At 41.3% G+C, this 26,291-nt stretch overlaps 1 protein-coding gene across 1 annotated transcript in view; it reads right to left on the reverse strand.

The window, feature by feature from the left end:
* Positions 1–26,291, reverse strand: part of LOC124613390 — an 84,587-nt gene that overhangs the window by 51,852 nt on the left and 6,444 nt on the right. The window contains exon 2 of the mRNA XM_047142093.1: positions 22,198–22,420. Coding sequence (XP_046998049.1) covers positions 22,198–22,420 — 223 coding nt within the window. The remainder of the gene's footprint in view (positions 1–22,197; positions 22,421–26,291) is intronic.

The following is a 26,291-nucleotide window of genomic DNA, read 5'->3' on the forward strand; positions in this document are numbered from 1 at the left end:
CCGAGCTACTGAGCGTCTCTCCTGCAGAGTCTTCCACTGGAGTTTATCCATTATCTCCGTAACGCTTTCGCGATTACTATATGATCCTGTAACGAGGCGTGCTGCTCTCCGTTGGATCTTCCCTATCTCTTCTATCACCGCTATCTAGTACGCATCCCACACCAGTGACCCGTATTCAAGCAGTGGTTCAACAAGTGTACCGTAACCTACTTCCTTTGTTATCGGACTGCATTTCCTTAGGATTCATCCAATGAATCTCAGTCTAGCATCTGCTTCACCGACGATTAATTTTATATGGTTGTAACCTCCCCACAGTAAAAATAATATAAATAATATTCACGTTTAGTGTAACCTCCCCACAGTATAAATTCCGTAACCTCCCAACAGTAAAAGCAATATAATTATTTATTTATTTCAGTGTAACCTCCCAACAGAAAACTTCCGTAATCTACCATAATACAACGTGACTAACTTCTCAATTAAATTGCGATTCATTTATAACCTTTCAATAATTAACTGTGAATTTAAACTGGTAAATTTTGGACTTCAGCAGTGCTGCGTCATGGCCCTGAAAATTCATTATGAAGAAATTGAAAAATCTTACCTCAATTAGGTCGCCGGATAACGCGTATATATCTGTTCCTATAAGAAAATTTTCTGGCGCAGCTCAGTGCAATGCTGGCCGATAGATTTGTCATGTATAAAAAGAAACAACTGATTTTTCTTTTCAAAAATCGGGATGACAAAGGATTGGAGAAATTAGTAAATTCTTTAAATTGAAATGAATGATTGTCAAAAGTTACTTTTTATGAGAAAGATTATTATTAAGAGATTTTTTTAAACGTTTACATGGGACTTGATATAACAATACTACATATGCGCGATGCTGCTTTTACCTTATACTACAACGCTCTGGCTCCGCCATCGCTCCACCATGACCGGCCCAGCCAACACGATACACCAGACTGCTAGCTACTGCTTACTCCTACTGCTACACAGTTCCTACTGCATACAACACTGCTCTTTGGTCTCAGATTCTCTTATAGCTTACACGTCGCAGGCAGGGCGTGAGGAATCCACCGAAATTACATCTGCTCGAGTGTGCTAGCAACAAATTCTTTAATCATGGACCTCTTACATGACCCTCCACTGGGGGGGGGGGGCAAAAATTTGGCAGCGATGGTGCGTCAATTGGACTTGCCATGAGCAACAAATTTTTCTATAATCTATTTAGTTACTAATTCTACAGTCACAGAGTATATACGTCATTGATAAGTGCCGAACATATTAAGAAATTAAATAGAGTGCACATACGAGTACAGAACATATTAAGAAATGACAAAATGTATACGCAAAGAGTACAGAACATATTAAGAAATGAAATAGTGTATACGCAATGAGTACCAAATATATTAACAAATGACATAAAGTGCACACGCACTGTAGAGGTCTTTAGCATGTTTACAAGATCTGAATACATTAACAAATGAAATAAAGTGACCACGCACTGTGTAAGTCTTTAGCATATTTAGGACAACTGATCATATTAACAAGTGAAATGAAGTGCACACGCAATGTATTAGTCTTTAGCATTTTTTTACAAGAATTTAAACATATTGAGAAATGAAATAAAGTCCACACACACTGTATAAGTCTTTACCATTTTACAAGAATTTAAACATAATGAGAAATGAAATAAAGTGCACTCACACTGCATGAGTCTTTAGCATATTTAGGAGAACTGATCATATTAACAAATGAAATGAAGTGCACACGCACTGTATAAGTCTTCAGCATTTTTTTACAAGAACTGAATACTTTAAGAAATGAAATAAAATGTACACGCACTGTAAAAGTCTTCAGCATATTTGGGAGAACTGATCATATTACAAATGAAATAAAGTGCACAAGCACTGTAAAAGTCCTTAGCATATTACAAGAACTGAATACAATAAGAAATGAAATACAGTGCACACGCACTGTAAAAGTCTTTAGCATATTTAGGTGAACTGATCATATTAACAAATGAAATGAAGTGCACACGCACTGTATAAGTCTTTAGCATTTTTTTACAAGAACTAGGAAAGGAATGGGAAGGATAGCATCATGGTTGTAGCACAGTAGGTTGCACGTAGCTGCACTGAAAGTCCATATCTTTCTACAGAAGCACAACACCAAGTGAGACAATCTGAAGTTCTCTTCCCTGAAGTATTTATCAGTGTAGCCAGGACACTGAAATGTTGTATTAATATTGTATGCTATCATTTTGGTAGTACATTAGGTACACCAAACACTAGGACCGTAATAACATCTTCATCGTTCAAGGTGGTGGACAGCTTGGTATGCCAACACCACATTCTTGTAGAATCCACACTCTTACATCAACATAGAATTAGTGCAAAAACCAAATATAGTGCTCCATGAAAATGAGGATGGACAGGACATACGGATATTGCAGTAATTGCTGGTAATCAGGTCAGAAGGTGAAGGATACATTAAGTCTTACGCTAGTCATAATTCAGAATTACACTAGTGTATCATCCGATCTGAATAATTATTGGCATTCATTGGCTATTTACACAGCATTTAAGTAGTATATATATATGGAGTACTACAGAACATTATTCATAAGTCATCTCATTACAGTAATCATTGGCATTCATTGGCTAGTTAGTACTTGTAGTAAGTATTGAGTATTGCTAAACACTATACATAACTCATGTCATTGCAGTTATTATTGGCATTCAATTATGGAGTATAACAAAAATTATTAAGAAGCCATGTTCATTGCAGTAATTATTGGCTTAGAATTTATGAATAACTCATCTCATTAGAGTAATCAGTGGCATTCATTGTCCACTTACAAAGCATTTTTATGCATTATTCAGAAGTCATCATTCAAAACAAGAGTTAATTATTGGCATAGCATTTATGCACAAGTCATCATATTACAGTAATCATTGGCATCATAAGTCATCTCGTTATAGTAATTATTGGCATCATGTCATCTCATTACAGTAATCATTCACATTGCATTTATGCATAAGTCATCTTATAACAGTAATAACTGGTATAGCATTTATGAAGTGTTACAAAACATCATTCATAATACATCTCATTACAGTAATCATTGGCATACCATTTATGCATTATTACAAAACATCATTCAGTATTACTCAGAACTCATCATTAAAGTGACATAGGACATATTTAAAATGTAACACACTGTAACTGTTACTCAAGGTTTGTAGTCCAATAATACATAGGTATAATAGATTCAATACAGCAGAGAAATTTGCTTTATATTTAGGACTAGAATATATCTTAAACTGGTAGCATTATTTAGTTGTATACCGGTAATAGTTGGAACTGGTAATAATTTTTTTTTTTTTGCTAGCAGTGCATTGCGTTGGGATCGATAATTAGTTGCTGGGGCATAAAAGTATTTGCTTTTGACTTATTGCTGGAAATAAGGACTAATAACGTCATTCGTCATGAATCAGCTGTAGCAAGGTTATAAAACAGACAGTATATGTGATCATATTCATAAATAATAGACACAATTGGGTAAAAAATGCAAGTAGTAGAACAGATTTAAAGTTAAGTGCTTACAGATTATTAGTATCATGAAAAGCTTCTTCTGGAAAAAATACAAAGTGGATTATTGAGCTGTAAGAAAAAATGTATATTATGCTGAAAAATAGTAAGCTTCGAATTAACAGGTAATGAAACGTATATTTAATATATATGTACTCTAGCTGTCTTTCCCAAAATATTCAGTCATTGTACTATGCGACATAAGACATACTATCAAAAAGAACTGCAACAAATACTTAAATAACTACATAAATTTTGCAAATCAGGTGTGTTAAACTGGGCAGCGTTCATTGTAACGGAAAGTGCCACGTTATCAATTGTCGTTAAATTTACAGAGGACACAAGTGAATTTGCTTGCTCATCATTTAGATTAGAATCATTACTGTTGATCGGTATGCACTTATTGTCTGTAACTGTAGGATTATCATTAAGACACTGAGTGTCGCTAGCATAATCAGTCAGATTATTCATGTCTGCTTTTTCACTCATTATGGATCGCGATTTACTGTTAGCAGTTTTTCGCGGCATTTTCACAAGTCAACGATAAGCACAAAATCAAACTAAGACAAAACAAAAATGGACTAAATACAGTGACAACAAAGAGCAATAAATTGCCGATGATCTGTGAAAAAAAGGGTGACAAATCAGTAAATGCGTTGCGCCAGATGCAAACTACATTTAGCATTAGGTAAATAAGAGCAGATATATGACTACTTCTCAGAAATTCACAAAAATACGATCCTGACCAGCTGTCGACAAGTGTAACCTCCCCACAGTAAAAATAATATAAATAATATTCAAATTTAGTGTAACCTCCCCACAGTATAAATTCCGTAACCTCCCAACAGTAAAAACAATATAATTATTTATTTATTTCAGTGTAACCTCCCAATAGAAAACTTAGTTAACCTACCAATAATACAATGTGACTAACCTCTCAATTAAATTGCGATTCACGTATAACCTTTCAATAATTGACTGTGAATTTAAACTGGTAAATTTTGGACGTCAGCAGTGTTGCGTCATGGCCCTTATAATTCATTATGAATAAATTGAAAAATCTTACCTCAATTAGGTCGCCGGATAACGCGTACATATCTGCTCCTATAAGAAATTTTTCTGGCGCAGCTCAGTGCAATGCTGGCCGATAGATTTGTCATGTATAAAAAGAAACAACTGATTTTTCTATTCAAAAATCAGGGATGACAAAGGATTGGAGAAATTAGTTAATTCTTTAAATTGAAATGAATGATCGTCAAACGTTATTTTTTTATGAGAAAGATTATTATTAAGAGATTTTTTTTAAACGTTTACATGGGACTTGATATAACAATACTACATATGCGCGATGCTGCTTTTACCTTATACTACAACGCTCTGGCTCCGCCACCGCTCCACCATGACCGGCCCAGCCAACACGATACACCAGACTGCTAGCTACTGCTTACTCCTACTGCTACACAGTTCCTACTGCATACAACACTGCTCTTTGGTCTCAGATTCTCTTATAGCTTACGTATCGCAGGCAGGGCGTGAGGAATCCATCAAAATTACATCTGCTCGAGTGTGCTAGCAACAAATTCTTTAATCATGGACCTCTTACATGGTCATTCCATTTTAAATCACTCCTAATGCCTACTTCCAGATAAGTTATGAAATTAACTGCTTCCAGTTGCTGACCTGCCATATTGTAGCTAGATGATAAACGATCTTTCTTTCTATGTATTCGCAGAACATAACACTTGTCTACATTTAGATTCAATTGCCATTCCCTGCACCATGAGCAGAATTTGTATGTGTGGCTAGAGATGTGATTTTTCTAAGCTGGTCTTGATGTCGTCTGCTGGTGTTGACTGGGGGATAAATGGAAGTGTTTGCCGAAAACCTACTGAGAATATGTGTAGAACTCCTCCCATTATTTCAGAGCTTCCTCGAAAGTCTTGTAATGTTCTGTCCTTGGCTTCGAATGGTTTTTTATGTGCCATTGTGCATTCGTCCGAGGAGATAATTTTAGTTTGCTTTAGAAGTTCACTCCATCCAGATGCTCTTAAGATTATGCCGTGAACTTTTCTCCGGCTATATTCAGCGGCCGTTCTAGGGCAGAATGGACAGTTCGTCTTCCTTCCATAAATGTGTCTGCAATTACGGATGATATCAGTGCAAGTACGGTGTGTTGTGCAGCACGTATATCCGCCAGCAACAGATTTTGCTAGAAACGTTTTACCGGTGTCACCTGGAGAGTCGAAGTAAACAATTCCATCAGTGTTGTTATCGACAAGGTCCATGTAAATTTCCTTTTGATTATAATTGAGGAGTGGTTTGTTGTGAGTAATGGATTGAAGTAGCTCATTGATGTTATACCTCTTTTTCTTCGTAATTTCGAAGTTTAGCACACTGGTGCTTATGTCCCAAGTTGCACTAAGGTCTGAGTGTTTATTGATAAACATTTATCTTCGAGGCGAAAGAGTGTTTCATTGAAGATGTCGTCGTCGAATTCGATGGTCAGTTCAGGATAAGCTTGTCCGATTTTGTGCAGTATTTCATAATCCATACTCTCTCTGAAGGAGTCCCATAGCTGTTTTGGATTCGATGATTTACATGTTGTTGGAATTATGGCGAATAAACCATTTGTTCAGTTGACGCTGTAATGAGGTTTCGTGTAGTGATAATTACCAATGGTTGATGTTTTCCATTATTCCTAAGCTTTGGCCTGCTTCTCTGTACGTCTAGCATAGGTAACCGTCAACAGTTTTGACATCTGTGATACTTGTTGGCCATTTCCCCTACCCCACTAACCCACCCCAGCTTGGAAAAAGACTCAGACTGTAATATGTTACTGGAGGTGAAGGTACTGTCTTGGGAATTGTGTTCATTTATTTATATGTGTATTATCCTGCTACAAGAATTTCCTAAATTTTGACATGGAAACCGAACTGACAGTTACCCTACAGCACAGCTGCTTAAAAATCAAATCAACACAACTACTTAAAATTGGTGGGACAACAGCAAAACGCTCTCTTGAAGAAACAGTTTTCATGACATGAAATGGACGTAAATTTGAGCAATGTATTGCTTATTTATTTATGCATTAATTTAATTAACTGAATTGCTGGGAAATGTGTTCATTTGACAAGGTGTGGGTGTTGGATAAAGAGGGGTTTAAAAAGTGTATTACCTTTAAGCATATAGCTGAGGACTTGTCCATAACTTCAAACATGATGGTTGGAAAGATGAGATAATTGATTAGCACAGGGAGAATTAAGCAAATAACGGTGATGCAGTAGGATGGACTAAGGGTGCATTTCCCAACTCATAGAGCTGTTTGTTTATTTTGAAATACCCGGCCCGTCCACAGTGTAGGAGCTTTGATGAGTCTAACAAAATAGCTTAAGCAATATAACACGGTTCAGAGAAATTGTTCTGGAAAGTCTTAACATGACATAACAGTCGTTTAACGCGTAATACTAAACTGGATGAACGAGAATACGCACAGGAGACCATATTTCAGTGCTTAAAAGTTTCCGGAGGCTACAGGTATAAGGGTCGAATATAGGCATCAGCAGTGAGAAGCATCAAAGAGTAACTTTGACCAGTCTAATGTTTTTCCTCTTCCACTACCCCACACTTCATGAACCAGGGGTGTAGCCATGGTGTGTGGGGCTCGACTGAGGACGCTTGGAACGAGTTTTGTTCCCCTTTCCGATCGTGTGTGTGTATGTTTTTACATTGGTATGTGCCCTAGTCCACAATACCACTCGAAACTGGTAGGGAACAGTCCTGCAGTCGCTGTTGAAAGCAATACCTCCTACCGATCTACACGTGTATACCTGCTGAGTAACTTGTGGACAGTTACATGGTAACAAGGGATATGACAGCAAACTATTATTGAAGTGTAACAAGAGTTGCCTCCTACCGACCTACAAGTAAAAGAGCTGCTAAGGAACCTATACACAGATACATGGTAAGAAGGGATTGGAGAGTAAACTATCACTGAATGTAGGAAGAGATGTCTCATACCGATTCACAAGTGTATAGCTGCTGAGAAACTTACGTACACATGCACAAACATACATGGTAAGAAAGGATAGGGCAGAAAACTATCATTGAAGTGTAGGAAGGCCAATACATGCTACCACGACTGATGGAAAATGCTTCACTGCTCTAATTACACATCTTCTCATAAAAAAATCACTCGTACTCAACCGATAATAATGCAGTACACTCACTAGAAATTGAGAAAATTCATTGTAATAACACATCCACCACAAAAGCCGATCCCAAAACATCTAGACAGGAGAGAGTGGCGGTAATTGTATATGTGTTCAACTGATACAGACTAAGCATCTTAGAACCATTATAACCTCTCTTTATACCTCTCCTCCTCTCTTGCTGTCCATCATATTCCTCCAACATATTTCCCAGAAAGATTGGCTCTCTGGACATAGCGAAATAACTAACTACTCGTCATGAATGAAGAACTGAATGGTCAAGAGTGGTGTCCTTTCAAACGTTCTTGATGTGTCAGCACTGTCCGAAAGTGGTTCTTGGCTAAGTAAAATCACTCTCATGTAGTAAAAACATTAGACTGGCCAAAGCTAACTTTGATGCTCCTCACTGCTGATGCCTATATACGTCCCTAATACCTGCAGCCTCCAGAAACTTTTAAGCGCTGAAATATGGCCTTCTTTGCGTATTCTCGTTCGTCCGATTTAGTATTACGAGTTAAAGGACTGTTATTTCATGTTCTTTCCAGAACAATTTCTCTGAACCGTGTTATATCGCTTAAGCTATTTTGTTAGACCAGTCAGAGCTACTGTTTGGTTCCTCTCACCGATGATACCATCATGTCTACATCTGCCTGAAACTTTTATGGCCTCCCGTTCATTGGTCTCAGTATAATATGAAGATGTCCACAACCCCGCTATCGAAATATTGACGGGAAAGCTGAGTTGCTGTATTCCCTAGTCCACATTAATTTGACAACGGAGTTCACTCAAATATTCTCCCTAATTGCGCTTGCAGACCGTGCGCAAAAATACAGCAAACGCGAGTGAAGCGTCAGACCCGAGTCCGCGGCGACGGCTGGTGAGCGAGGGCCCAACTGCTAGGTGAGTGACGCCTGCAGCTGCCTATCCATACAGGCACTTATGGTGCGCGAGTTCGGCGTTAGGCCTTCCCCAATACCTGCTATCAAAAACCTCGTCCTCTTACCGCAAATCTCGTGATAGAAAACTTCGCAAACACTGCCCAACTATTCCACCAGGCACGTACAGCCCTCGTTCTCTGGACAATCCTTTGAGGTGACATAGTCGTATTCCACTTTCCCAGGGGACTCGTGAAGAAGTAACTCACAATACAGTCTCATCCACTAGGAAAAGCTCTAAAATTACAGATCTTGTAACCGAACTGGCAAGCAACTGGCAGAAAACGGATCAAGAAGATCTCCTAAAACACCTACTACTCTAACTAATTTCGAGAAACCATCACCAGTCCTCCTCATTATCATGAAACACCAGCCCCCCCCCCCCCCCCCCCCGCACCCCCCGCGACTTTCAGATCATTACACTCAGTCCTAATACCTGAAATCTAAAATTCGCTCTGATAAAAATCTTCAGCGGGAACAGTGGAGGCAGCTGCAAGTGTTCACCTGTGTGTCAGAGGAACACCCAAGTAAATTCACAATTCGACAGGTAGAGGATGTTGGAGGCAGCTGCAAGTGTTCACCTAGGTGTCAGAAGACCAACCAAGTAAGTTCACAATTCCACCGGTAGAGGGCGTTGTGAGAAGCAACCTCCCATCCTCCTCCCTTCCTCCCTAACCTTCGCGTTGCTTTCTTCAGTCTGCTTGCTTTCTCCAGTCTGCCTGCCTGTTGTAACTTGTTGCTGGCGGTAACTAAGAGGTGGTAGTTTTGCTTTGATGTAGAGGGTTGTCTGAAGTGGTATATTATTTTCCGGTCCACAGACACCGCTCATGAAAGCAGCAAAGATACCAGCAGGATTCTGCACGCGCAGACTAGTCAGAACAAGATTTCTCTAGAGCTGGTGACAACAGCTTTGTTCCAGGGCATCCGGTTTGTGGAACTCCAGCACGTCCATGGATGGTCGAAAGAATACTCCAGAATTTCTCAAACACTGTAATTTCGAGAAACAATAACATCCTTGAAGATTCTATACTGATTTGAGAATACTCCCCTCTCCTCATATTTAATTAATATGATTCGCACAAAAAGATGAGGAGACATGGCTGAGCTGGGTGGACAAGTGGCTCCTCTCTGGGGTTGTCCTCTCTCACACGGACATCGGTGGGCTATCACCCTTGCGCTGGGGTGACTGCTAGAATACAATGAGCGCCAGGCTGCTGCGACCACCACCTATGTCCCAAGAGGAGTGCACGGTGACGTCACAACCATGTGTACATGGCGCCAAACTTTTAGTGTTAGGCTGCCACGGTCGCAGGCTCGAATCCTGCCTCGGGCATGGATGTGTGTGATGTCCTTAGGTTAGTTAGGCTTAAGTAGTTCTAAGTTTAGAGGACTGAGCCGGCCGCGGTGGTCTAGCGGTTCTAGGCGCTCAGTCCGGAACCGCGCGACTGTTACGGTCGCAGGTTCGAATCCTGCCTCGGGCATGGATGTATGTGATGTCCTTAGGTTAGTTAGGTTTAAGTAGTTCTAAGTTCTAGGGGACTGATGACCTTAGCAGTTACGTCCCATAGTGCTCAGAGCCATTTGAACCATTTTTTTTTTTTTAGGGGACTGATGACTTTATCTGTTAAGTCCCATAGTGCTTAGAGCCATTTGAACATTTTTTTAACGTTACTGGAAGTTAGCTAACAAGTCATGAAACACCCCTCATCAATTCTTACATCCCTCCAAGCACCCTGAAACATACATCAGTAGATAGAGCAAATACCAACACATTGCCAAAATACAGTCTTTTGCCAATCTTATGCCGCGTACCTCAAACGCTTATGACAGAGAACTATAGTAAACGAAAAGGTGGTAGGAAAACATGTATTGTTTCGTAATAAGGTTGGAAGTGCCGACAAAACTTTATAATTCTCAGTAGAAACAGGGATTTAATTACGAACCCACGTCAAGCAGCTTAATATACAGGTATATGACATTTATGTCGGTATGTAGCGTAAATATAGGCAAATACACACACAATAAAATGCGATCTTTTCCGGAAATTACAGCCTGTATAATGGCGCACTATAGTAAACGAAATTGTGTGTGTGGAAACGTTGCGCCACTCTGTCCCTTTTATTTCATAACATCCGACTATGTGAAAGGTCGGATTGCCATAAGACTTTACGCCCGATAACTATTGTATTTACTAACCATCGCATAGCCCTCCAAGTGCATTGTAAGGTGGTGGTTTGAATATGCCGTTAAAATAAGAAGGGGAATAGTGCTGTGCTCCGTGATGCGAAACGCTTCACACTGCTGGAAACTAATCAGGGTTCTGCTTTTTTTGTTATTAGCGAATTGTGTCTTTTCCACGACCCCTCATAGTTGATCTGATACACCATGCGACATCGAGCGTTCTGCGCACAACTTCGGGAAGGGTGTCCTGTTGTCAGAGACACTTCCGTCCGGCATCCTATGAACATGCAGACCGTTCCTTACGCTAAAAAATTATTTACCGGAGTGTGAGCAACACCTCAGAAAACAGAAATCCATCTCCTAAACACATAACATAATCCAGAATATCTTGATGCAATAATTTATCAGCAGCCGTATGTATTGTAGAAATTTATTTTATTTTATGAACCTCTATGTGCTACCAGTTTCGGCATCACACTGATGCCATCTTCAGGCCCCTGTACAATGAGTTGAAGAAATGTACTATTATAAAAAATTATAAAAAAATATAGAACATACGTTAACAATTGACAGGTATCACGTAAACTATGTAAGTGTCTCAAAGAGATATATTTTATATCATTAAAACTATATGTAACATTAGGGCACATATGCTTCTGCCTATGTCATGCTGTTGTTAATAGTTTTCCCTGTTTCACTCAAATAACGTATGATATATGAACATATGTGTACGCTATTATTCACAAAACCGTAACACATAGTTCTAATAGGCCATGCAACACATCAGATGTACTGCAAACATTCGTATGTCCAGTGGAGCAGTGGAAGAATATTTTTAATAAAAATTAACTAATATAAATGATTTAAAATACATCAAAATGTGACAACCATGTCAGAATACATACTTACGTATGTGTGGTCTATGTCGTATTATGTGTGGTACGACAAACAGCTGCAGCAATATTAACAATAAAAAGCATAAAAGAGTTCGTCTTAAAACCCAATTGCATTACTGAAGTAAACCAATGTAATCGTACTATAAAATCATCAAACACCTGGTCATCGTAGACACTTCATTAGGCCCCACATGTAGGACAACCGCACGTTGTGCTGAGTGGATTAATGCAACGCCAGTAGCTGCCTCACATAGTCATGGTTACAAAGAAGTTTCTCAATCTCGATGTATCAAGAAATGTCTATCTCCATACATATAAGTCCTATACAATTATGCAGGATTATACCAAGTGGAATCGATTGAATAAAAAGGAAAGAAAGAAAAAGAGAAATATAGGAGACCGCCTATATGTATGAGGATAAATCTCAAAATGAAATGTATACAATCCCTAAGACTAAGGGTATGACGTATAACCATGTCAAATCATTCTGAGGTTGCATTAAGGGCAGGTGTACTAGCGTATGAGATGACTATCCGGATCTTAAGTACATCATTCAGTGTCATCATATTCTGTCTAATGACCTTAATGAGTCAGAAATTACCTGAATGGGTCAAAATGTCACGGTACCTAAAAACTGGTCAAAATATTTGACTAGTTAAAGTCAGACAATAACGGACTTATACCCATCCAGAATAATCTCACCGCGCAAAGATATGTAGCTGTAACTGTGCATAACACCGTGGACTTCCTGCGGTGTGTTCCCCTCTTTCCGGGGCTAACTGATGCTGGTCCTAACTCACTCACCACAGCGAAGCGGAGAACGTCGCTTTCCTCGTCACAGTGAACCGATTCTGGTGGGAAACTAGCGATCAGTCTGTTCCAGGATCCTCTTGTGTGGGCAGCATTAGTGTTTCTGGAGACATCTGAACTATGACGTCGGAGGCTGCATCTAGTCACCAAACTATTATAAGCAGGCCAATGACGTATTCTCCAAACCGGAAAGTGTTATTAAATACGAAGCTCATTTCCTTCTGGAACGATCCAAACTCATCGAGTTTCCATCTTCCACATCTTGTCAGTGAGAAAAACCGCATCTGTTTCGTGATGTGAGAGCAGTTGATCTTGTGACTTGTAGCTATCGTTAATGTCGGTTTATACATTAACACGTAAATAGATAATGCACAGTGGTCTAAAGCAGTGCATCTAAACGCTTATAGAACCACAACACACAAGAATCCTCTATTGGTCTTCTTCTACTACAGTTATATGGAAACGACTTGCTCCCGTGTACCAATACGTGCATATTTAGTGGAAGCTAGCTGTCGAATGAAAAACACACAGTGCTTTCTTGCTTATATAGCTACGTGCACCAGAATTTATTTAGACACTAACTCTGAACGTTCTCAAACTGAAAATCCGTTGGAACCATTACTGCTTTTTTAGTATCGACGTGGTTGTGTGTTTCTAACAGTTGAAACTTTATAGAATGATAAATAAACACACACACACACACACAATAGGTTGTTGAAAGTGACTATACTTGTAGATGATGCTTGTATGTGTGTGTGTGTTAGAGAGAGAGAGAGAGAGAGTGATACGAAAACTACTTTTTTCTATAAATGAATGAAAACATATTTATTCGACTGTTTTCGTTATTTCACATATAAATTCAACATCGTCAACAAACGGGAGAATTTGCTTTGAATGTGAATTTGGAGCACGGCATTGTACGGTAGAGAAACATGCACTATGGGAAAACCAGAACAGAAGAGAATCGAAGCCTTTGAGACGTGGCGTCTCAGCAGAACGGTGAAAACTAGATGGGCTGATCAGGTAAGAAGTGAGGACTTCTTAGCAGAATGGGCTGTGTAAGCAACACATGAAAAACACTGGCAAGAAGAAGAAAAAGAATGACAGTTAAAGCATCAGGAGATAACTTCCTTGGTACTAGAGAGAGCTGTAGAGGGTAAAAACTTTAAAGGAAGACAAGTATTGGAATAAAATAACAAATTAAAAACGATTTCAGAAGCGAGATACTTTGACCACCTGCTTCGATAGAACTACATCAGTTGCTGCAAACGGCTTTTCTACGGATATCTCAAAATTAAAGTCAGCACTCTTCTCGTATCACGCTTTACAGGGTCAGTTATTGGAGGCCATACACCAGAAAACCTATTATGTCCCTGTGAATAAGAAGTGGTTTTGATTACCAGTAAGCGTTAGCAAAGCTGGAAATAATTTTCAAAATGATAATAAAAAACGAAGTAGATATAAAGTAGATATAAGTAAAAGATCAATATGAATAGTTTTGTGTAGTTTAAGAAAGTATCTGTAATACCACATCAGAACCAATATTCGTTGTTATGTACAGCTTAGATTTTGACGAACAATGTAGTTTCCTTCTAAGGCAATCGATTTGAAATAACTCGATGGATTGATCTCGATTTCGGAATTATGAACAGTGAGGAGAATACATCGATATCGCAATGAAACTGTAAATTTGAGTGAACTACAAACAAACAAACGAATACTCTTCTTTATACACGAGTATGTAGACAGAAGTGGCAGTCCCCATATTTGATACCTTTCGTACACAAATGTCATAGTTTCTCGCGATTTTCTTAGGAACCGTCGACGAACAAATGTTACCTTTATAAATTGCCTGAGGTGCACTGTAGACCACAACTAGTACAAAAAAGGCTGATTTGTTCTGATCTATAAGAAATGTGTAATGTTTAAATTTTTACCCTGTACTGGAGGGTCGCTTCAGTATGCCCGTTCCTCCAATAAGTGCACATATTGCTGCTAGGCCAAGGGCTATCCCAGACCCTTGATCAGTAGGAGCCGAGATATGACGCTCTTAAAAATCCCATCTTCGCTCGCGAATTTCTGGAACATTTTCTTTGCTTGAGTCATCATTCTACTGACTGGTTTGATGCTCCCCTCGACTAATTCCTCTCCAGTTCGAACCTCTTCATGTCATAGTAGCACTTGCAACCTGTGTCCACAATTATTTGCTGGATGTATTCCGATCTCTGCCTTCCTCTACAGTTTTTACCCTCTAGAGTCAATCCCTGATGCCTTAACAGGTCCTGTCACCCTGACACTTCATTTCAGTTTTTTCCACATGTTCGTTTCCTCTCCGTTTCTGCGCAGAACATCCTCATTCCTTATCAGTCCACCTAATTTTCAACATTCGTCTGTAGCACCACATCTCAATTGCTTCCCCAATTAACACCTATGTTTGGTAGTAGTAGAATTCCCTTGGCCAGGAATGTCCTTTTTGCCAGTGCTATTCTGCTTTTAATGTCCTCCTTGCTCCGTCCGCCATTTGTTACTTTGCTGCCTAGTTAGCAGCATTCCATAATTTCACCTACTTCTTGACCATTAATCCTGTTGTTAACTTTCTCAATGTTCTCATTTCTGCTTTCCCAATACTTTCGTATTTCTTGGATTTACTCTCAATCCATATTCTGTACTCATTAGACTGTTCATTCCATTCAGCAGATCATGTAAGTCTACTTCACTTGCACTCAGGATAGCAATGTCTTCAGCGAATCGTGTCATTCATTCTCCTTGAAATTTAATCCCATTCCTGAATCTTCCTTTTATTTCCATCATTGCTTCCTCGTTGTACAGATTGAACAATAGGGGTGAAAGACCTCATCGCTGTCTTATACCTTTTTTAATCCGAGAGCTTCGTTCTTGGTCGTCCTCTACTATTACTCCCTCTGGGCTCTTGTATTAGCTTACCCCTGTTTTTCGAGGATTTCGAATATCTTGCACTATTTTACATTGTCAAACGCTCTTCCCGGGTCAACGAATCCTATGACAGTGTCTCGATTTATCTTATGTCTTGCTTCCATTATCAACCCCAACTGCCACTCTGGTGCCTTTACCTTTCGTAAAACCAAATTGATCGCCATGTAACATACCCTTAGTTTTCTTTTCCATTCTTCTGTATATTATTCTTGTCAGAAACTTGCATGCATGAGTTGTTAAGCTGATTGTGCGATGATTCTCACACTTGTCAGCTCTCGCGGTTTTCGGAATTGTGTAGATGATATTTTTCCGAAAGTCAGATTGTATGTCGCCGTAGTCTTACGTTCTATACAGCAACGTGAACGGCTGTTTTGTTGTCGCTTCACCCTATCATTTTAGAACAGACAAATCTTCCCCCTAACAGAGGCAATCAATGTACTCTTTTCACTTACCAACTCTCTCCTCTGCATTTAGCAGTGGAATTCTCGTTGCAATCTTAATGTTACCACCTTTACTGTTAATTTTACCGAAGGTTGTTTTGACTTTCCTATAAGCTGAGTCAGTCCTTTCGACAATCATTTATTTTTCGATTTCTTTACATTTTTTATACACCCATTTCGTATCAGCTTCCCTGAACTTACTATTTATTTCATTCCACAGTGACGTGTATTACCGTATTCTTGAATTTCCCTGAACATTATTGTACTTCCTTCTTTCATCGATCAACTGAAGTATTTTTTCTGTTGCCAACGATTTATTCGCAGTTACCTTCTGTATAACTGCGTTTTTCATTCTATCTTCTGCGATTACCCTTTTTAGAGATGCCCATTCCCCATCAACTGTACTGCCTACTGATCTATTCCTTATTGCTTTATCTATAGCTTTAGAGAACTTCAAACATATATCATGATTATTTATTGCTTCTGGGTCCCACTTCTCTGCATACTGATCCTTCTTGACTAATCTCATGAACTTCAGCCTACTCTTCATTACTACTACATTATGATCCCAGTCTATATCTGATCCTGGGTACGCCTTATAATCAAATATCTGATTTCGAAATCTCTGTCGGACCATGATGTAATCTAACTGAAATCTTCCCGTATCACCCTGCATTTCCAAGTATACTTAATCCTCTTGTAATTCTTGAACAGCCGGCCGGGTTGGCCGAGCGGTTCTAGGCGATACAGTCTGGAACCGCGCTACCGCTACTGTCGCTGGTTCGAATCCTGCCTCGGACATGGATGTGTGTGATTTCCTTAGGTTAGTTAGGTTTAAGTAGTTCTAAGTTGGACTGATGACCTTAGAAATTAAGCCCCTAGTGCTCAGAGTCATTTGAACCAATTCTTGAACAGAGGAGAAATTAGTCTTTCTCCTCTCTCGTTCCTTGTCCCAGGCCCATTTTCTCCTGTAACCATTTCTTCTATTCCTTCCCCTAGTCTCCCATTACTAATAGATTTACACCTCCCTTTACGTACTATATTACCCTTTCAATATCTTCACATACTTTCTCTGTCTCTGTCTCTTCATCTTCAGCTTCCGACGTCGGCATGTATTCCCGAACTGTCATTGTCGGTGTTGGTTTGCCGTCGATTGTGTTGAGAACAACCCTATCAAAGAACTATTCACAGTAAAACGCTCTCTATTCGTAAAGAATCCACTCCCGTTACACCATTTTCTGTTGCTGCAGATGTTACCCCATACTTATGTAACCAGATCCTTGTCTTCTTTGCAATTTATTTCACTAACCCCTACTATAGCTAGATTAAGCCTCTACATTTCCCTTTTCAGTTTGTCTAGCTTCCGTATCACGTTTAAGATTCTGACATTCCATGTTCCGAATCGTACAACGTTGTTCTTTCGTTGGTTATTCAGTTATTAGATGAACTAGCACCATACCTTCTCTGGCGCCGATAACAATGCTTCACATCTCACCGCCACTTGCTCCTACACTTTTATTTCGTGATATACAGTTACGTACATACGATACGGATATCTCAACTACCAGAACGGCTCCGGCACGCGATATATATCGCGTATCGTCTCGATGATGGCCGAGTAATGCCGTACAGCGGCGGCAGACACCACGTACACCTTGATACTGAGACGCGAGCAATGTGATATAAGGTCGTAAATTGGACTCGTTCCAGGTTACTAAGAATTCACATGACGGATACGCCACTGTGCCGCTAGTGCAATGTTATGGCCGCAGATGAACATCGTCTTCCATGCGGGCATTATGCGGCAGTGTGGTGTCTGATCGGAAAAAGAGTCGCCTTCCTCTTTCGAGTAGGGACGCAAGCAACTAACCCACGGATACTGCTTGTGTCGGATACGACATATTTTCCCCGAAGGAAGACCAGCGCACTGACTTGGATTCGGGATTTGACTCTACTTTACCTTTTCTTGGGGGGGGGGGGGGGGGGGCAGTAACAACACGCTGACTTTCGATTATTAATACAAGAACGTCGCTGACTGGTTTTGCAAAGTCCGAGATATCTAACATATTGTGCAAATTTTTAGTCAGTGCATTGCTTGATCCTTTTTACGGTAGGCGTGCACCTGGTAAGAGAATGTACTGTATTTATTTCATACGACGCTTCCGAACAGCCGGCCTCTGTGGCCGAGCGGTTCTAGGCGCTTCAGTCCGGAATCGCGCTGCTGCTACGGCCGCAGGTTCGAATCCTGGATGTGTGTGATGTCCTTAGGTTGGTTAGGTTTAAGTAGTTCTAAGTCTAGGGGACTGATGACCTCAGATGTTAAGTCCCATAGTGCTTAAGGCCATTGGAAGCTTCCGAACAAGGAAGTACCAGGACAGTATAGAGGATCCGCCATCACACGCAAAGACGTGCGCGGCTCCAACACAAGGTACAAGGCGGTCGGCGAGGAATGTGCCCACGGAGAGCATGCAGTCCGTTCTTGTTTGTAGAAATTGTTTATGTCCATTGTTTGATACACCATTTATAGAGTGGGTTGGTGCATGAGTTCGTAGCGTTTTTCTACAAGTTTAATACACACAACAGATACATGTAACAGTCTTTAGTTATCAATAATATATTCTGCTTCTTACAAATCTGCCAACGGTGGGATAATTTTTCGGTTCCACGACTACAAAAATCACATGGTTTTGAGGCGAAGAACTCGTCTGGCTATGTTTGGAGCGCGTTTTCATCCGGAAAGAAAGTTTCTTTTACGTTCGGCGATAGAGAGCGGAAAAGGTGAAAATCCAAGAGCAGAGGATCATATGAATAGGGAGGGTGCAGAATGACTTCCCAACCCTACTCGTGCATAGCGTTGTATATACATTTTTTTTCAGTCTAGCAGAATGTGAGCAGGCGTTATCGTGGATTACCATCACTTCACGCAATTTTCCTGGTCGTTGTTCTTGGACTGCGTCTAAAAGACGTCTCAGTTGCTGACAATAAATGTCAGCAGTGAGGATTACACTTCGGGGTGCATTTAGTGGTACATCAATGTTCCACCAGATGCATAAGATAATCTTTTGTGGATGCGCGCAGGTTTTTAATCGGGGAGTTGTCGCATTGTTCCCTTATGTCAGCATAAAGGACACCATTTGTCGTCACCAGCTACGATACAGGAAAGGAATAATCGGTGTTGTTCACAAGCCAACTGATTACATGTAAATAGGAACGCACATGTGGACACCCACAGATCTTTGTGATCTTGGATCAAAGAATGCGTTTCCCATACACCAGATTTTTGAACCTTCCCCATTGCATTCACATGTCGCACAATGATGGCACGATTACAGTTCATTACATTTGCCACTCGTCGAGTGTACTGGCGTGGATCACTGTGGATTAATGCGTTGAAACGATCTTCATCAAACGCTGAAGGTCTTCCTGAACGGGGAGAGTCACCCTCCTTAAAACTACAAAATAATATTTTTACAGTGCTCTGTCCAGTAGCGATGTCCGAATACAGGGCGCAAATGTTTCTGCCTGCCTCTGCTGCTGTCACCTTTCCACTGAACACATACAGAAGAATTTGTTGGAAAAGTTCCAATTTCTCCGTACTCCATTTTCTAGCGTCACTCTGCTATCCAAAATGTCGTAAAGACAATATGTAAACTTAAATAGCAATAGTGATCTACAAATAAAAACTGACAGTCGATAAATAAATCCATAGGCAAAGGAATAAAAAAAGCAAGCAAAGAAAAGTGCTGGGAACTTACGCGCCAGCGTAATAATACCACTTGTTATGACCTCCTATTCCTTAATGAAACAAACTAAATAAATATAAATGAAAAAGTACCCTACAAAAGAGTGTAAGAGTGCAGTTGTAATTTTCATGTAGTTTTTGTCATGTCAGATTGGTCATGACATTTATCCCGCTAAAAAAAAAAAAAAAATGATATTGGTTAAGGCGACGCCTTGCGATAAGCTTTCGATTGTCATACCACTATTGGGTAGTAAATCTGTACCTTATATGGCTTCAGGGAGAGCATAAGGGAACAATTGACAGGAATGGGGGAAAGAAATACAGTAGAAGAATGGGTAGCTTTCAGGGATGAAATAGTGAAGGCAGCAGAGGATCAAGTAGGTAAAAAATCGAGGGCTAGTAGAAATCCTTGGGTAACAGTAGAAATACTGAATTTAATTGATGAAAGGAGAAAATATAAAAACGCAGTAAATGAAGCAGGCCAAAAGGAATACAAACGTCTCAAAAATCAGAGCGACAGGAAGTGCAAAATGGCTAAGCAGGGATGGCTAGAGGACAAATGTTAGGATGTAGAGGCTTATCACACTAGGGGTAAGATAGATACTGCCTACAGGAAAATTAAAGAGACCTTTGGAGATAAGAGAACCACTTGCATGAATATCAAGAGCTCAGATGGAAACCCAGTTCTGAGCAAAGAATGGAAAGCAGAAAGGTGGAAGGAGTATATAGAGGGTCTATACAAGGGCGATGTACTTGAGGACAATATTATGGAAATGGAAGAGGATGTAGATGAAGGTGAAATGGGAGATACGTTACTGCCTGAAGAGTTTGACATAGCACTGAAAGATCGGAGTCGAAACAAGGCTCCGGGAGTAGACAACATTCCATTAGAACAACTGACAGCCTTGGGATAGCCAGTCCTGACAAAACTCTACCACCTGGTGAGCAAGATGTATGCGACAGGCGAAATCCACTCATACTTCAAGAAGAATATAATAATTCCAATCCCAAAGAAAACAGGTGTTGACAGATGTGAAAATTACCGAACTAAAAGTTTAATAAGCCACGGCTGCAAAATACTAACAATTCTTTACAAACGAATGGAAAAACTGGTAGAAGCCGACCTCGGGGAAGATCAGTTTGGATTGCGTAGAAATATTGGAAGACGTGAGGCAATGCTGACCTTCCGACTTATCTTAGGATTAAGGAAAGGCAAACCTACGTTCCTAGAATTTGCAGACTTAGAGAAAGCTTTTGACAATGCTGACTGGAATAGTCTCTTTCAAATTCTGAAGATGGCAGGCGTAAAAAACAGGGAGCGAAAGGCTATATACAATTTGTACAGAAACCGGATGGCAGTTATAAGGGTCGAAGGACATGAAAGGGAAGCAGTGGGTGGGAAGGGAGTGAGACAGGGTTTTATCCTCTCCCCGATGTTATTCAATCTGTATATTGAGCAAGCAGTAAAGGAAACAAAAGAAAAATTCAGAGTAGGTATTAAAATCCATGGAGAAGAAATAAAAACATTGAGGTTCGCCGATAACATTGTAATTATGTCAGAGACGGGAAAGGACTTGGAAGAGCAGTTGAACGGAATGGACAGTGTCTTGAAAGGTGGATAGAAGATTAACATCAACAAACGCAAAACGAGGATAATGGAGTGTGGTCAACTAGGCTGATGCTGAGGGAAATAGATTAGGAAATGAGATACTTAAAGCAGTAAAGGTGTTTTGCTATTTGGAAAGCAAAATAACTGATGATGGTCGAAGTAGAGAGGATATAAAATGTAGACTGGCAATGGCAATGAAAGCGTTTCTGAAGAAGAGAAATTTGTTAACATCGAGTATAGATTTAAGTGTCAGGAAGTCGTTTCTGAAAGTATTTGTATGGAGTGTAGCGATGTATGGAAGTGAAACATGGACGATAAATAGATTGGACAAGAAGAGAATAGAAGCTTTCGAAATGTGATGCTACAGAAGAATGCTGAAGACTAGATGGGTAAATCACAAAAATAATGAGGAGGTATTGAATAGAATTGCGGAAAGGGGGAGTTTGTGGCACAACTTCAGAAGAAGAAGGGCCGGTTGGTAGGACATGTTCTGAGGCATCAAGGGATCATCAATTTAGTATTGGAGGGCAGCGTGGAGGGTAAAAATCGTAGAGGGAGACCAAGAGATGAATACACTAAGCAGATTCAGAAGGATGTGGGGTGCAGAGGTTACTTAGAGAGGAAGAAGCTTGCACAGGATAGAGTAGCATGGAGAGCTGCATCAAACCAGTCTCAGGACTGAAGACCACAACAAACAAACAACATAAAGCTGCTGTGAACGAATTTGCAATCAGCGATTCAGTTTCGGAAACTATTTCGGATTGCATTGTAGGCGTTTGATCTGGGATACACTATACATAATTAACGAGCTGTCTTGGTGATCTCACCTACAGTGGTGCGAGGTGTAGAAGACGGCGGTGCAGCCAATGCGAGTACCAGAGTGACCAGAGCGGCGAACACGGGCGCCGTTGACGGGCCCATGTCTGCCTGCCGCGGAACTGGCCGGCGGATGCGGTCCGGCGGGCGTCGCGCCTCCAGATAGCGGCGACGCCCACCCAGCGCATCCCTCGCTATCGCCGCAGCTGGCCTGTGGCCTCTTCTCTCCAGCCTCTGCTGAGGGGCACAGTTGACGCAGGAAAAAGTAATGTGTCCACTCCATAAAGCGACTATCTGACGTCGATCTCTTCGTCTTTTCTGTGACTTACAAAGCGAAGCCTATAAAACCAAAACTGCTCATTACTTTTTCACACATTCTTCCTCGTGTCCATGAAGCTGAGTTTGCTGAATATCGACGTTAATCGACGTTACTCAGAGTCACGTTTTTTGTTTTATATCAGACGTCCAGTACCGGACATACGAGATAAAAGCCACCTGCTTCTCCTTCACTTCAGTTAGTTACAAATACAGGGTCTTTTACAATGATTTCAAACTTGAATAACACAGAAATTAATCGCGAAACAAAGTTGAACATTTTACACAGGGTACAACATTTATTACGTATGTGTCTATGTCTGTGTCTATGTCGATGTCCCTAAGTGCAGTGGTGAGCTGAGTTTCGCGTTCTGAAATACGCCACCATCTGATTGTCTGTATTCCAATGATTTGGGGACGATTTCGGTTGTGGATATTCAACTTGACCTGCATGACAGGAGTCCGACACTGGGAGCAATTGATTCTGAGGGGATGACTTGTACCTCAACTAACAGGTACAGGTTGCGTCTTCTTGTAAGCAGATAGTCAATTTGTGCCCACCACTTGTAATTATTATCAGATGTGTATGCCTCTTCTTGAATGTCTGTCACCACAAGCTCATGTGCTTGGACAAAATCCAAAATCCGTATGCCATTCTCACTCAAAGTGCCATATCCATTTGTACCAGGTAATTGGTCATACTCATTTCTCGCCGATCCTAAAAAATGTTTCAAATGGCTCTAAGCACTATGGGACTTAACATCTGAGGTCATCAGCCCCTTAGACTTAGAACTACTTAAACCTAACAAACCTAAGGACACCACGCACATCCATACCCGAGGCAGGATTCGAATCTGCGACCGTAGCAGGAGCGTGGTTCCAGACAGAAGCACCTACAACCGCTAGGCCACAGCGGCCGGCCGCCTGTCCTACATGACCATTTAGGTCGCCTTCTATTGTCAGATATTCCTCGGGGTCAGTAGTGCGTAGATGCGCATCTAATTCCAAATTTATCCTTCTGTTCATCAGTGCATACGACTCGGGGCGCATGGCAGGACAAAATTCGAGTTGTAGATGTGCCAATCTCGATTTTTACACTCATGAGTCGATCAGAATTCTTATACATTTGTGACACTGTCGGGATACTTATCGCGAGTCACATTGTTTACTCCGTTATGATTGCTGTTTGTGCCGGTATAGCATAGTTTGTATCCATCGCCGATCTCCGCGACCTTCGCACCTTTGCATTTCGTTTCTTGGACACATGCAATGTCTATGTGTTGGTTCTTCAAGATTTCATCTTATTCCCGGATTCTTCCAAACTTGATCCTCATGTTGACATTAGCCATTCGAAGGTGGACCGTTAGCCACCTCGTGCAGTGACGGGTAGCCCTTGTCCATTTCTCACGTTTCCCGGGCAATGGGAAAGCGCGCCGCTTGTGGGGTTCGCCCTAGTATTCGTACCCCATTTTCGAACAGACATATTTATACAATATACTAGGTTATATCATTTAAGAAGTCTTTGAGCCACTCTCATATCTGTGAACATACTCCATATGCTCACACCTTCCTGAACAGCCTGCGATGGGGTACCTTGACAAATGCTTTCCGGAAGCCATATGAATATGCCTGTTACCCTCCATACTTAGTTCGCAGTACGAATATCTCAAGTGAGAAAAGGCAAGATGAGTTTCGCACCAGCGCTGCTGTCTAAAACCAAGCTGACACGTGGACATACACTTCTAGGTCTGAAGAAAATTTGTTACATTCGAACTGAGAATAAATTAAAGGATTATGCACCGAAGTTAGGGATATTCGTCTGTAATTATGTGGGTACGTTCTTTTACCTTTCTTATGTACAGGATTCACCCACGCTCTTTTGCAGTCGCTTGGAATTTTGTGCCGAACGAGAAATTCACGATAAATGAAAGCTAGGTAAAGACCAATGCCGTAGATTGCTCTTTGTAAAACCGAATTGTGGTTCCATTCGCTCCTGATGAATTATTTAGTTACAAATCTTTCAGCTGTTTCACTACGCCACGGATGCTTACTACACTCATACTCATAAATTAAGGATAATGCAGATATATGGTGAAACAACGCTCTGGTGGGCGGTTGCGGGTTTAAATGACCTCGGGTTCTGACCATGCGGTGCATTTGACCTGCAGTCGCCGCATGGCGGCGCTGGAAGCAGTCCACATACACAGAGGTGTGTTGGTGCATGTCAGAGTACAGCGCAGCGAGTTAAGTGTGCACACGTTTTCAGATGTGTGTTGAAAATGTCTGAAAGAACAGATACTGATGACGTTATGAGTGGTAGAATACTAGGGTGACTGGAGGCTGGCCAAACATAGCAGGTCGTAGCATGGGCCCTCCGTGTGCCACAATGTGTGATCTCAAGATTATGGTAACGATTCCAACAGACAGGAAACGCGTCCATTCACTACAGTACGGGACGTCCACAGTGTTCAACACCACAAGAAGAGCGATATCTACCATCAGTGTCCGCAGATGGCCGTGGAGTACTGCAGGTAGCCTTGCTCGGGATCTTGCCGCAGCCACTGGAACAGTTGTCTCCAGACACACGGTCTGCAGACAACTGAACACACATGGTGTATTCGCCCGGAGACCTGCAAGGTGCATTCCACTGACCCCTGGTCACAGGAGAGCCCGTAAAGCCTGGTGTCAAGACGACAGTACATGGTCATTGAAACAGTGGTCCCAGGTTATGTTCACGGACGAGCCCAGGTATAGTCTGAACAGTGATTCTCGCCGGGTTTTCATCTGGCCTGAACCAGGAACCAGATGCCAAACCCTTAATGTCCTTGAAAGGGACCTGTATGGAGGTCGTGGTTTGATGGTGTGGTGTGGGATTATGATTGGTGCAGAATACCCCTGCATGTCTTTAACAGAGGAACTGTAAGAGGCCAGGTGTATCAGGATGTCATTTTGCACCAGTATGTCCGCCTTTTCGGGAGTACAGTGGGTCGCACCTTCCTTCTGATGGATGATAACGCACGGCCCCACCGACCTGCCATCGTGGAGGAGTACCTTGAAACAGAAGGTATCAGGCGAATTGAGTGGCCTGCCTGTTCTCCAGACCTAAACCCCGTCGAGTACGTCTGGGATGCTCCCGGTCGATGTATCGCTGAACGTCTTCAAACCCATAGGACACCAGGAACTCCGACAGGCACTGGTGCTAGAATCGGAGGCTATACCCCAGCAGTCCACATAGCGGTGAACGTACATTGTAAGCGTGTATTCGTCATCGCCATACAGGCGTATCACCCGGCATGACGCGACCATCATGATGCTGTAAACATAACCAGGATTCTTCCGAAAAAATGACGTTTTGCCATTCTTGCACCCAGGTTCGTCGTTGAGTACACCATCGCAGGCACTCCTGTCTGTGATGCAGCGTCAAAGGTAACCGCAGCCATGGTCTCCGAGCTGATAGTCTCTGCTGCTGCAAACGTCGTCGAACTGTTCGTGCAGATGGTTGTTGTCTTGCAAACGTCCGCATCTGTTGACTCAGGGATCGAGACGTGGCTGCACGATCCGTTACAGCCATGCGGATAAAATGCTTGTCATCTCGACTGCTAGTGATGCGAGGCCGTTGGGATCCAGCACGGCGTTCCGTATTACCCTCCTGAACCCACCGATTCCATATTCTGCTAACAGTCATTGGATCTCGACCAACGCGAGCAGCAATGTCGCGATACGATAAACCGCAATCGCGATAGGCTACAATACGACCTTTATCGAAGTCGGAAACGTGATGGTACGCATT

The sequence above is a fragment of the Schistocerca americana genome, chromosome 4, assembly GCF_021461395.2.
Source record: "Schistocerca americana isolate TAMUIC-IGC-003095 chromosome 4, iqSchAmer2.1, whole genome shotgun sequence".
Taxonomy (NCBI): Eukaryota; Metazoa; Arthropoda; class Insecta; order Orthoptera; family Acrididae; genus Schistocerca; species Schistocerca americana.